Source organism: Gymnodraco acuticeps, unplaced genomic scaffold (genome assembly GCF_902827175.1).
Source record: "Gymnodraco acuticeps unplaced genomic scaffold, fGymAcu1.1, whole genome shotgun sequence".
Classification (NCBI taxonomy): Eukaryota; Metazoa; Chordata; class Actinopteri; order Perciformes; family Bathydraconidae; genus Gymnodraco; species Gymnodraco acuticeps.
The window spans coordinates 156,493-170,000 of NW_022990928.1; the positions used below are offsets into that span (position 1 = coordinate 156,493).

Genomic DNA, 13,508 nt, shown 5'->3' on the forward strand with positions numbered 1-13,508 from the left:
TTGAACGCCTCTTTTAAACTAATAGTCCTACATTTCTAACAGGTTTTCCATTATAAATGTAAAGTCTGAAGCCCAAGCCGAATATATATCAAAGCTATCTATTACAAATTAGAAGAGTCTTAAATAATACATGCATACTTGCTGAATAACGTCTCAAAGCAAATAAAACACAAATATCTACAGTACAATTAAGTTTAGCCATCAGCTATTTAAAAAAAAAAAGAAGAACAAAGTGAATAATGGATGGATTTTTATTAAATGCGTTTTTTTAATACTCACACCCTCAGGCCCTCAACAGCATCATGATACAATGTGTTCCCAGAGTCTCCATAGCTGTGACTGGGATTAATGCAGATGTGTAATTTCAGAGGAATGCATTTATCCCAGGTGCCAGCTGTCCACTGAGAGCAAGAGTCCTTTCAAATACAACCACAAAGGCTTCACATAAGGCACTGTGCATTTACATAAGCCAGACACATTAAATACGTAATATCAACTCAGACAAAATGTAAAAAGGTGCTTGGTATTATCTTTTTGATCTCAGCTTGTGCGTGTTGATTGTGTGAATTATAAAATCACAGCTGATTATCAAAGCCTTTCTGAGTCTACAGTCACTTTTTGGTTTTGACCAGGCCTTTCTCCACCAGGCAGCGGTAAAACTCCTGAATGTACGTGTACACACACTTCCAGTCAGGCTCTTTCATCCGGATTAAGTCATCAGGGTCCAGCAGGGGGGGGCAGCCAGCCAGCCTCCTGCAGACAGACACAGAGACAAAACCACTTGAGACAAACTTAGATAAATAACTTTGTTTTGAACTGCAAGACAGGGCTGGACTGTGTATCAGACAAGATGCTCCTGCTTCTTCATATAAGGGAAGACGGCTCACTCTGCGGTGCTGAAGGCCAACTCGAAGTTTTCCTTGGGCTTGGTGGGATTTAGGGTGTAGTACTCGAACGCATCGGGGAAGAAGCGGTGCACCAAGGCGCAGAAGGCTATGCCGTCCTTCCAACTTGAGGAGAAGTTTCGGATGTTCACTCCCTGAGTTGTTTCAGTTTAGGAGAAATAGTGACAGAGAATGAAACGTAAGGGGCAGAGCTATATTTAGCTCCATTGGGCAATAATTTACAGACACAAAGACGTAGGCCATGTTTACCTCATATGGCTCTGTTTTGGCCCTGCACCAGTCCAGAAGCATCTGTTTGACATTTTTAATGTTGGGTGCTGCAGCAGGAGAAGGACATTTCTGGGCTGAGGCTAAAGCGGGACTGGCCTTGCTAAGGAGAAATAAAACAACAAATGCTTTGCTTAATAAATGTAATTGTGTCCTTTTTTGGGGTGAAAGACTAGCATATGAAGACTTTGCTTTGCAACCATCAGGCTCCTACTAGAAATGTCATTAGGATTTACCTCACAGTTAACATTCAACTCAACTTTATTTATTCAGCACTTTTCATCAGATGTATTGTAGACCATAGCTCTTCACAATGCAACATTAAAACAGCACAGAAAATAAGTAACGAATGCAAAAACTACAACAAAAAAATGTATCGAGCAAGACTAAAAATTGCAACATTTAAAAACACAACGTAAGATATAAAAAAGACACTAGAATAAATAAAAGCAAGGGATACAAATAGTTTAGTTAGTTAAAATACAATTTCAGTTGAGTTTTTTGTTGTGATTTACCTATACTCCATGTAAATATGAGTTTATATTCTGAGCAAAGTGCATCTGTTAATGAAATAAGCCAATAATTAAAAAGTATTTAAAAAAGGACTGAAAAACAAAGGCATCAAATAACAACTAAATAAATAACTAAGGTCAGGCTAGAAAATATGTGGTTCCTTTTATGATTATTTCCAAAACATCAAGTAACATTTTGTGGATCTGGGTACTTAAAGGTACAGTGGTTAGATTTAGTGGCCTCGTGAGTTTGCAGAAAGCAACCAGCTGAATTCCCCCTCCGCTCACCACTCCCTTTCCAGAAAAAAGAAAAAGTGTGTGTGCGTGTGTGTGTGTGTGTGTGTGTGTGTGTGTGTGTATGTGTGTGTGTGGGCATATCTGGGATTAAATAAGCGCCATAACTGTTCCCAGACATTACAGTTAAAGACACCAAACATGTCAAACTGAAAATACATTTGACTCACCTGCCTGCTGATGGAGAGGCCTGGCCTGACGTCTCTAACAAAATGCAGAGAATCAAAAGTCAAGAATCTTCATTGTTCAAACAAAACATAGAAGTATCACAGAGTGTCTGACATCTTTATAAGCTCACTGTTTGTTGGAGGCTGCTGGTTCATGGATACTCTGCCGATGCTAACAGCCCCCCCGGTGGCCCCTCCTTTACTCAGCCCCTGCTGCCTCAAGTCCTGCTGCCTCGACCCTCGATCCTGCTCTCGCTTATCTGAGGAGAGAGGAGTGGTGGGACATTTAGTAATAGAGCAAAACTTCAGAAGTTCATTACAGATTCTATCATGGTAATTTGCATCAGATTTTACCTCTCTTTTTCTTGAGCAGGTCCCTTAATGCAGCACGTAAGATCTTTCTCTCTTCAAAATCTTTTGCATTATCCAGCTTAAAAGACCATTTGAGAAATGTTCAGAGTGTCAGAGGGGGGAATAAATATCATCAGCGCAGCAAATACAAAGGGCTGATTCATTGAATTAAACATGCAAGGTTTTCTGTGAGTTTTGTTCCCCTTTACACAAAGACAACTCTCTCCTTTTTCTTCCAGCACTGTGGTTAGAGACATATTTCATTAAAAGTCACACATCGGCTCACCATCTTGTTGAGAACTTCTTCATCTTCAATAGCAGACAGTTCTCCCGTGGCCACTGATCCATCGTCAGTTTTTGATTCCATTTCTTGAGAAGCAAATCAACTAGTTGGGATAAAAACACACTTAGGGTTTTGAGAATAAAAAAAACATTAATGCAAAAACTTGGTCTGAATAACTATTGACAAGGTTTGAATCTGTTCCACAGACGAGATACTTTGTATTGTTGCGTGCAAATGTCACGAGCAGAGCATAAAATCACACTCATTCAAATATAAACAGTTGTGTGAGTCACAAAGTGAGCAGCCTTGGAAGGAAATGTTTGTCTTACTGGAGAACCTCTCAGTGCATCTCGGGCCCCGAGTGCACCAGAGAAGGGCCAAAAACACGTACAAATATAGTAATGTGGCGGAACAAGACCCTAAGAATCTGATAGCAGCGTACAACTATGTGCTCAGACAGAGGGGGGGAAGGAGTGGCAGGAAGCCTAAAGCACAACATGGGAAGAATAAAGCAATACAAGTGTGAGAAATAGACCCTGATGATGTGTGTGATGAGGTGCAGTGTCACCCACCTGTTTCCAGGGTGCAAACTTTTGTGGCTCCTTAGAAAGTGTTCAGCCTGTCCTGGGTCCTTCAGAGTATACTGGAGAGCTGTGAGATCTCAGCCCTGACATCCCACCTCACACCGCAGCGCTTCATAAGGATGCATGTTTGGAGAGCGAGTGGAGGCTGCTTACATGAACCACCCAAGATGGGAAGGAGAACGAGGAGGAGGAGGAGGAGGAGGAGGAGGAGGAGGAGGGGAGATGATTCTGTCCCCCTCAGCAGTCTCTCCTCCTCTAGTCCCTGCATCCTCGATGATGTCATGTGAAATGTTGTGGGGCAAAACCTTTTCTTTTTCTTCACAGTTTGTACCGCTTCATCTGGAGGCTGCAGCGTGAAACTCCTGTGACTGGGAAACAACGGGTTAAAAAGGTTGAAAAAAAAGTGAGGAGCACTGCCTTATTCAGGCAAAAGTCTGAGCAGTGACCACTCTGTTTACAGAAACAGAGGAATCTGAGGACAGGGGGCGTACACACACTAACACACACACACTTAAAGAAACACAGTTAGCAAGTGACACTTTTTAACTACATCAGTCAGTATTTAGTATTTAAGTTCACGCAGATTTAGAGAACAATCTAATAAATCAGAATTAGACAAATTGCTCCACCTAGTGGTGAACATGCACAGCTGCTTAAAAATAACATTTGGATGTCTAACAACAAAATGTATTTAACAAAGAAAAAGTACTATGACAAGTGTTAGGTTGAACTGCAGGAGATGTGTTCACGTTATAAAGATTGAAAGTTTAATCTGTAATAAAAATACCCTTAAATTGCAGCCGTCATTTGTACAGATTTCATCAACTCAATGTGGTAAATGTATGTAATTGAATAGTTTCACTTGTAAATGGCAAAAAAAAACGAAATAATTAAAAGGTAATATAGCATTTAACACCATCAGGCCATAAACATGTATTTAGAAGTTAGATATTTCATTGACATTTTTGAAAAACTAGGATAGAAATATGAATTTAAACTTTAACTGTAAAATAAAAATAAAACATTTGAGTCAAAGAGGTTGTTGGTTTGGTAATTGTTATTGTATTTTTTATTTCAAGCATCTGCAGTGTTTATGAAACGCCCATTTCTTTACCCCTCAACAGAAGCACCAGCCGCTGTTGGCATTCAAAGTATGGATCAAAGAAATGGACAAAATGACAAATCAAATCACTTCTGTCTTATCTACATAATGTCCAAATAAGGCATGAGGCAAACGCTTCATTCTTGAATCAGTTTAGCTTAAACCAGCCATATATGACTATAAAATACACTACTATCATAAAATAACTATGTACACCAAACTAGCTTTTCAAACAGTTTAAACCAGTATTTACACAGGAACCGTAGGCTTTGAAGGCAGCGTCTTCGTAACCTCTTTAAGTGCAACAGTTTCTTTGCCCCACACTCACAATCTACTCAACATGATGTACATGAAGACAAGCAGCCACACTCCCACAAGTTAGTGATTGTTAAAAGAGGTCAAACTAAAAGATGGAGTCCTTGGACACAACATGAGTGTTTTGAAATATGTTAACATCTGTGGCCTACTGGACACAGTGAAATCATTCACATGCTGCAGTTCTATTGTGGTGGGCGTCAAGCTGCTTGGTCTCAGTCTAGTAGTTAATAATAAAAGAACACAGGGCATAACAATTCCTATTTAACATCTGAGGTATTCAATCATGTAAAACCAGTGAAATGATCTGCTGCACACAAACTAGTTTTGAAATATTACACCCACAAAACTATTTATCAAACTGCTAAATAAAATCTTTTCATGTGTATTCTCCCAATAATTGACTGTGGGAAAAGTGTACATATGATGTTATGTATTTTTGCACCCTTGACATTTTAAATATGCAATAGTAAAATATTTAAGCAAACAATGCTGCCTGCAGTTATTTTTATGGCATAACGTGGCGGGTGTCATAAATAAAAAAACCTTGACGTATGGCTTAGTTGTTATCGTCGTCTTGTGAGAAATCAAACTGCCAGTGAGCAATGATCGTGTTGGATTGATGACAGAACAAATATTTCGCACAGTGGTACCAGAAATCTTATGGAGACATTTGGCACAACGTACATGTCGGAGGGATCGTAACAGACTTCGCTGTAATGTTAAAACGTATGCATGTGCAAGACACTTCAGGACCGACATCTACAGCATCACAAAGCCAGAGACTGCTCTGGCCGTTCAAAAAATTATATTTTCTGACACAAAAATATTAAAAGCGGGATAAAATGTGTTTTGTCACAAAATAAAATAATGTCAGTAAAATGATTTTCAAATACTGAAAAAAACTAAAACATAACAGTTCAGCAGAGGTCAGTTTTTTTTCAGGAAGTGTTCCCAACTTTAAGAAGATGTCCCCGGCAGAGAGGGGAACATCAAACCTAACTGAAGATTGGATTTAAGAAGCAACCTTAAATAGTCTTTTCCCTTATCTCTTCCACAGGGACACGGCAGCTAAAGTTGAGTGACACTCCTTAGAGAACTCGTGAACCTAACTATTGAGGAAAGCTACAGCGAGGAGCGCACTGATGGAAATAATTGGATTTATTCTACAGAGACAGCCTGAGAACAAAATCTAGGCCTCAACTGCAGCCACACCGAGGGTGATATGTGAGAACAAACCATGCAGACCTCTTTAAGTTCAAATGTGCTTCAGTAGAGGAAAAGAGTTGAAAGAGTTGCACAATTATGTTGGCTTTGTCCATCGTTGCTGCCTCTGAATATAACGATTAGTGTCCTTATCTAACAAGCTGCCTGCTTCACATGACAATAAAAAGAAAAGCTGCCAAAACCCCAGTCCCTCACGTGGCAGGGCCAGGTGAATGTCAGCTCACAGTACCATTCAAATATATTTTTAGTACAAACTGTGCCGTTCAGATTTGACGGAGTGATACACACCAGGCTCTCTGCAGGATCCACGACCGCCGCCCAAAACACGCTCAGAGCCCTCTGTCAATGAGAACATGTTCACAGTGGAGGAGTATGAGTGACCGTGTGAATACCTCATGAGGTATCAGACCGTTTGGTGTGCTCATGCATGCATATACCGCTACAGGCTATGGTTGAGTGACCTACAGATGAAGGAGAGAATTCAACCATGACAAGTAAAGGCAAGCTCTACCTCTCTAAAGACTCGTCTTCGGTGTGACCAGAGAAGAAATGAAGGAGGACGTTAAGTCAAATAGAATAAATCTGTCACATCATCAGTGATTATGGCCTTATAAGGTCACACTCCCTCTGCTGCTGCTCTTGACCACTTACAGACACAAACGGTAGACAACTACAGCAAGAGGCTTTTCATTTTATTCTCTCCTTCATCCTCTCTGTTCAGTCTATCTTATCCTCCCGTTTCCCGTCTGCTCTCGGCTGAGGGTGCGTCGGTTCAGATTCACTAGTTTTGTCCACGTCCTCTCCGCTTGTAGTGTGAGGATCCACATGTTCAGACTTTTCGGCTTTGGCTTTGCGTGCGTCCATGAAGCTGACGATGTACTCTGAGTTCTGATAGATGAGCATGCCGGATAACGTGAGCACGGCGCCGGCGCAGCTCAGGGCGGAGAGCTCGCTGCCGAAAAGCAGCTGAGACAGCAGCAGGTTGCCCACCACGCTCAGGTTGCCCAGGATATGCAGAGTGACGGCGGAGGTGAGCGTGATGACGCAGCAGCTGGCCAGGTTGTACATCACTGAGCCCAGGCAGCTGAGCAGGATGAAGACCCACAGGTGGCAGTCGTAGTGAAACGGGGACTCCAGCACTGCCCAGTTCTCTAAGGCCAGAGCGGCCACCGCCAGGATGCAGAAGCTGGGAATGGACATCAGGTAGAGCAGGAACACAGAGTTGATCTTCTCCTCCTGGAGTAAGATGCCTGAGGAGACAGAGACATGTTTTCAGCCATTACAAAACATGACGGTGTTGATTGACAGTGTCATGTGTAGACTTTGAACAACTCAAGGTCTGCTATTGTGAGGGTTACGTTACATTTCTACTGGCCCCTGTTACTTCTAAAATATATGTAGAAAGCGTTTGATTGGACAGTCAGTGGTAACATACAGTAGAAATAGGTCATACATGTATTTAATGAAGGTTTATTGTCTTATAAAATTGATATATAAAGAAAATGTATCTGCTGTGGTTGCAGGTGACCTATTTACCCGACAGAGTTAAATGTACACTGTATTTGGCAGATGAGAGGCACTTGTGTCATTCCTTTACAAAGAGTAGTTAACTAATAAGGTCAACTGTAACAACAAGTGTGAAAGAGGATTGCTAATATGCCATTTTCACAACCTTAGGTAAACAGAAATATCTGTGGCGGTTAAAAACATGAACGTGTTTATTGACATGGACAGTGTCATGTGTAGATCAAGTCTGACTGTAAGATGTCCGTCATTCACTCGGGGTCTGAACTTAAGTTTTACCTCCACTGCCACTGTGGAGGTAAGGTGTGTGTATGTATATATATCTTGTTACTTAAATTATATATATATATTTGTATTCTTTTTATCTTCATGATTGTGGGAAACAGTATTTCGATCTCTGTCTTCAAACACAAACTGAAAGATTCACAATAAAGTTCGCTTGACCTTGAACTGAACATTTCTACTGGCCATTTCTTGTTTTTCATCTGGCGCTTCCAAAATCAATGTTGAAGGTTTTTGTTCTTTATACACATTATGACTTAAGTTTTGAATGTTGCTTTAAAAAATGACATTTGTAATTTAAGGATAACACATCAGCCATTGTGGAAGGTGACCGGACACAGTCAAAATGTACAAGTGCTGATTATATTCTTATATTATAGGTGAATACATGTTTATTTTACTTGTATTTCATGTGTAATATCTGTTGCTGCCATGACAGGTGATTTCCCTAGGATAAATAAAGGCCCGTCTTATCTTATATTCCCTGCGTGCACTACAAAGCGTGCACTACAAAGTGTGCTCAAGAGAACTACAATATAAGATATACTGTAAGAACAAAATGTCTTTTACACAACCTTAGGTAAACACAAAAACATACGCAGCAGTTACAAAAATGATTCAAAAGACAAAAGTATTTTTTCTTCAACTGCATTTCCTACTTCGAAGAAATTGTTAAGCCACTTCAAAGCCTGTAAAATACCCGAAAGACCTATATTTGAGTGGAATAATGACAGAGGGTTCCAGTGTGCTTCTAGTCAAAACAACAAGGACAGACTCTTCTCTGTGAACTCAAGCCAAAGCTATGAAGTTGTCTGATAAGCAGGAAATGATGCACCTCCAGTTTGGAACCGGACATGTATCATGGGTCTGGACAAGTAGCACATCTATACAACCTCTTTATGTTTTAGTAAGAACTCACGTCACTGTGAACACTTCGTCACAGCCAGTGGCAAACCTGGGGAATTGTGTTAGACAAAAACATGTGCACTACCAGAGTGCCTCAGAGAAAAGTAAACTTATAAGTGAAACAGAGTTACAACAACAACAACATGTGGAGATGGAAATAGATTTTGGAAACTTGAGACAACCTCTAGATCAGGGGTTTTCAAAGTGTGGGAAGGTGAGCCTCCCCCAGAGAACATAAGAACAGAACATTATTGCTATTGTTGTTGTTGTTGTTGTTGTTAGAATCCAGGGGTATTCAATTGCATTTCAAAGAGGTCCAGTAAGAGAACACATAATTAAATGCTCTGTTTTCGCTGTCTACCTTTCTCTTTTTTGAGCACGCCATTTGAAATGACTCCGAGTGTTTCTCTCTTCTTGTCTCGTCTCTGTGTTTGAATCTATCGTGCTGACTCACTGACTGCAGCCATTTGATTGGCTGGGTAGCGTCACCGTCCTTAAAACATTAAACCTTTTTATCTTTATGTTTGAAACATTTTCAACATCGTGGATAAATCCTTACATGCTCCCGGCAACACACTGCACGTCAACTTTGCCTCCTTATTGCACTCAGCCCTACTTTAGTGGGAAACCCGCACTCACACAGGTAGGGGGAGGCAGGGGCGGACTGGGAGTTTGGCGAGTTGGGGGAACTCGGTCTCCACAGACAGCCAAAAGTGTGCAAGCGACACTTTACTCATCTTTTTCTCGTTATTTGTTTCTCACGCTGCGCCTAATGTGCTTCAACCTGCTGGACCTTGTTTATACATTCTGCCTCCAAATCCAAAAGCAGGGCCTCCTTTTTTAACTTGATTCACTTTTTTTGAAGGCAGAAGTTACATTGCCTGTTAGTGAAGCACATGTTTACAGTCTTGTACTGTGCGTCACTGAGCAGCTACACCGGATTATTTGAACTGATGACCCGATAGTCACAAGCCTGCCTCAGTAATCTCGAGGTACCAAGTATGTAGCCTTCCAACCTTCTGGGAAAACCTGAATAACTGCTTAGTGTTACATAACCATTTAATACAGGAGCTCTATATATACACCTTGATGTATGTTTAGAAACTCATTACTGGCTTTTCTTTCTCTGGTAGCTACAATGTTATGGAGAGTAATTATGTGAGAAAACCTTATCCTCTACAAACTAACTTGAAGGCAAATCCTGCTACAAAGGCTTTCCTGAGAACACAGAACATTAGATACATGAGTACATTGGATAATTGGCACTACTCAGCCTTAATAACATTCGTTCAAGAAAGGAATCCTTAAACTATTGACATACATGCAAAGTCAAAATGTTTGTTTAGTCATCAAAATCCTCTTTGTTTTACCAGGATTATCCAGCAAGTAAAAATTAAACAAAAAAAAGATTATTAATTGACATTGAATAAAATTGTCGAGAGATGTTAAAATGTTACCAGATCCTATAGTCTACAGTGATTCTGCGCGTCTCTTCACCAAATGCAGTATGTAACAACAAATAGTGTCCAGAAGCGTAGGGGACAAATAAAGGAAACTCTATCTAAGCTTCTGAGCTGATGACGACTGAAAAGGTTCTTCCGTTTCTTTCATAAACCAGCAATGCCAGTCCGACCACGGATCAGCACGTACAGTCTGTCTACTGATGTTTGTATAACGTTCCCTAAGCAACCAGAAATGATGCCAGTGTGACTTTCCACTTTAATGTAAGGACGTGTTACTGAACTGAGAAGTGAATCAAAAAAGTTCCAGGACCATGTAGGAGGGGGTGAGGCACTAAAATAACCTCTGGTGTCTGTGGCATGAGATGCATTTTCCAGTATAAAAAGAGTATTAAAAGATGAAAAAGGAAACGTTCTATAGTGACAGGAAAAAAACACAGAAAACTAAATGTTAACAGTCTGAGGCAGGAGAATGAAGAGGCTCAGTTGTACTTACTCTGCTGAATGGTCTTGACGCCCCTCAACATGGTGGCTGCAAACACAAAGAAGCAGCCGGTCCGGTCGTACTGGACCTCTCCCATGATGCTGAAGGAGGCCCCCAGGCAGATGGGCATCATGGCTGTGTACTTGAGGAAATGGTGTTGCTTGCCCAGGATCAGCGTAGAGATGGCCAAAGTAAAGATCGGGGTGGTGGTGTAGATCATTTGTGCAAACGACAGCTGGACATAATTCAAACCAATGTTCCCAAAAGCGATACTCGCACAGAAAGTCAGACTCAACAGGAACACCTTACATTTTGCACTGTGGGTCAGCACCTGCACTGCAGACTCTTTATGGCGGATCACTTGCAGTTTGATCAGCCCATAGTCCACCACTATAGCTGTCAGCATGTGCAGCGCTGACAGCAGTAGAGGGTACCTGAAGTTATACACGGCAAATATCCATTTGTTGAGGCTGGAGATGGTGGTTCCCGTCACAAGCCAAACAATAACAGCTGACAGCAGATGGAGCGTCTCTGCGGGTGGCCTCCTCCTTGCTCCCTCTGGAAGAGTCGCCTCGCATTTTGAGAAGCCATCGGCGCTGATCATGTTCTTACCATTGTCCTCTCTGGAAGGAAAACACATGTCATATCCAATTAAAATTCATGATCAAACCGGCATGGTTGTGGCAGTAAAACCGGTTAAATAACATGCGACACAGCTATCTATCCATCCTCTCGGGTCTTTGTTATTCAGTGAACCTGTATTTTTCAGCACCGCCAATAGACACGTGTTTCTATTTTGCATGACGGGCTGGTTGTGTAACTTACCCCGCGCAGGCAACATTACATATGCCGGACCAGCAAGACAAACAGGGAGGGAGGACTGAGGAGGGCGGGCTGGAAAACAGTACGTCCCGTCTCCCCATAAGAGGACCGAGGGATTGGTTACTACCCTGACATTCACCAATGGACTGACGCGGACGATTTCACGGTGTTGCACCAAAAAAAAACAGCACTGAAGTAAACACCATAGGAAAACTAACGCAATAAATGTAGGAAATGCAATAAATACCAGACAGTGCCCCGCCGCCGCAGCTGACAGAGGTGATGGTTAAGGCTTTAAATAGCAGCGTACTTCATTGCCCAAGGAGATCGTGTGATTCATTTCCCAGCACTGACTGTAGCAGAGGGAAACCCTGACAACTCACTGTTGTTGTTCATAAACACAGACTAGCTCGGTTTATTTTTGACACAGTATAACATGTAGCTAGCTATCGGTTTCCCGTTTGGCGCAAACAGAGCACAACATTTTCTTTTTGAGCCAGAATAAGATAAACAAGGTTGATTAGGTTAGCTCACCTCTGCTACAGACTGTCACTGGACTCCAAACATGTATAAAGACAACTGGATACTGAGTCGGAGACAGGCTCTGTTCATTCCTATGAGAGTCGCTCAGTGGCGCATGAAGCCTAACATTGAAGCGGCTGTAGATTCAGGAAGTACCCGGATAATCCGGGTACTTTTGCCCCTCCTCCGATCTCCCGCTCCCATGAGTCAAATGAATGGAGAGGTAAAATAACCATGGATTCAGCTTTTGGCGCATTTTAAACCCTAATCTTTTAAACAAGGGCCATGAAAGTATTCATGCATGAAGTTTCACTGGCTTAAAAAGAAATGTTAGACAATGGGAAATAGTCTTTTTGGGCCAACATGACGTCACGTTAGTTGTAGTATCACCGTTTGGCCACAATGGCCATTCCAAAAATCGGCTTCAACGACCAGCGCACTTCTGAAGGCAGATGTATGACTGCGACTAAAGCTAACAGCTAGCAGTAGGTTGCTACATCAAAACAACACCAACCTTCACTCTGGCTACCTGACACGGTGTTGGCTTACATTTGTATAGTCAACATTAGCAAAACTATAACTGCGGTCACTGACATTTTCTTAGAATATATGAGGTTTTTACCTTGTTCTTCGACGAGTACCTCCGCAACACTGTCAGCAGCAGCATCCCTCATAAACCTCCGGCTGTGGGTCACCGTGCTGTCAGGCTGGTCGAGGCAGCGGACGCGCTTCAGTGTCATTGGATGTTCGCTTTAAAGGGCGATGCCAGTTCAGGGCATGGTGCAAGCTGAAAGCAACCTCAACCGCAAAATGCAAATAAGAAAATGAAAACATACAGTAGTTAGCAACATCTGGGTTTAATTTACATAATGCTAATAATGACCTATAACAGATGCATGTGTTCTTTGTTTGTTTAGTAATATTAACAATAATAGGCTATAGTGCATTATACCACACCATTCAATATTCCCTCAACTTTACACAGTGTAATGACTTTTAGGACATAGTTTGTTGAGGAAACAGGTTTGTTAATCATACTGTTCAGGGCGTTGAGTAAAGCTTAATGCAAATATATGTTCACAATTCAAATGTTCATGTCGTTTATGATACCAGTTCAGTCAAGTGAAAGTATAAATCATCACATAAACCACGATGAATGCAACATTTGTTTACTTGTTCTTGCTAAAATTCACCAGATGATTAATTATAAAAGAAACAGCTATTGCAAAAGTTCAGAAAAACCTAAGTAGGCATATGTCTGTAACATAATGGAGAACAAACCTGAGTTAACATTTATGTTTAGATATCCTTATATTCCTTTAGCATATCATTAACACACATTTCTGGTGTCTCGTTTCTTTTTTTGTTGTCTGACATTTGACCTCATCCCAGAATAGTGACACTGTCCCAAGATAAATGGGTTGTTGTTCTTGATGCATCAAGACAGACAGTTTCTCTGGAAAGCTTCATTTACATGCACATGAACAACAGTGGTGTGACA

At 41.3% G+C, this 13,508-nt stretch overlaps 2 protein-coding genes across 4 annotated transcripts; both read right to left on the reverse strand.

Annotated features, from left to right (window-relative positions):
• Positions 1 to 237: 237 nt before the first annotated feature.
• Positions 238 to 3,524, reverse strand: smtna (smoothelin a). The gene is made up of 8 exons (XM_034234149.1): positions 3,352 to 3,524; positions 2,783 to 2,882; positions 2,500 to 2,575; positions 2,277 to 2,405; positions 2,149 to 2,182; positions 1,155 to 1,275; positions 888 to 1,039; positions 238 to 753 (listed from the first exon to the last, which is right to left on the reverse strand). Exons 2-8 carry the CDS (start codon positions 2,861 to 2,863, stop codon positions 612 to 614), a joined length of 735 nt encoding a protein of 244 aa, XP_034090040.1. The 5' UTR covers positions 2,864 to 2,882; positions 3,352 to 3,524; the 3' UTR covers positions 238 to 611.
• Positions 3,525 to 4,405: 881 nt separating this feature from the next.
• Positions 4,406 to 12,765, reverse strand: slc35e4 (solute carrier family 35 member E4). 3 transcript variants are annotated; one of them, XM_034234137.1, is made up of 3 exons: positions 12,630 to 12,765; positions 10,676 to 11,286; positions 4,406 to 7,257 (listed from the first exon to the last, which is right to left on the reverse strand). In XM_034234137.1, the coding sequence occupies exons 2-3, from the start codon at positions 11,265 to 11,267 to the stop codon at positions 6,725 to 6,727; spliced, it is 1,125 nt and encodes a 374-aa protein (XP_034090028.1). In that variant the 5' UTR covers positions 11,268 to 11,286; positions 12,630 to 12,765; the 3' UTR covers positions 4,406 to 6,724. The 3 variants fall into 3 exon arrangements, with proteins under 3 accessions (XP_034090028.1, XP_034090030.1, XP_034090027.1); XM_034234139.1 differs by lacking the exon at positions 12,630 to 12,765 and adding an exon at positions 12,020 to 12,158; XM_034234136.1 differs by lacking the exon at positions 12,630 to 12,765 and having other exon boundaries at positions 10,676 to 11,483.
• Positions 12,766 to 13,508: the final 743 nt, after the last annotated feature.

Coding starts and splice junctions, on each gene's coding strand:
- smtna (XM_034234149.1), bottom strand. CDS start 2,863: ATGGAATCAAAAACTGACGATGGATCAGTGGCCACGGGAGAACTGTCT. Junction 2,406..2,499: donor CCTGCTCAAGAAAAAGAGAG/GTAAAATCTGAT, acceptor CTCTCTCCTCAG/ATAAGCGAGAGCAGGATCGA. Junction 1,276..2,148: donor GCCTCTCCATCAGCAGGCAG/GTGAGTCAAATG, acceptor ATTTCTCCTTAG/CAAGGCCAGTCCCGCTTTAG.
- slc35e4 (XM_034234136.1), bottom strand. CDS start 11,303: ATGTGTTTTCCTTCCAGAGAGGACAATGGTAAGAACATGATCAGCGCC. Junction 7,258..10,675: donor CGTCAAGACCATTCAGCAGA/GTAAGTACAACT, acceptor CTGTCTCCTCAG/GCATCTTACTCCAGGAGGAG.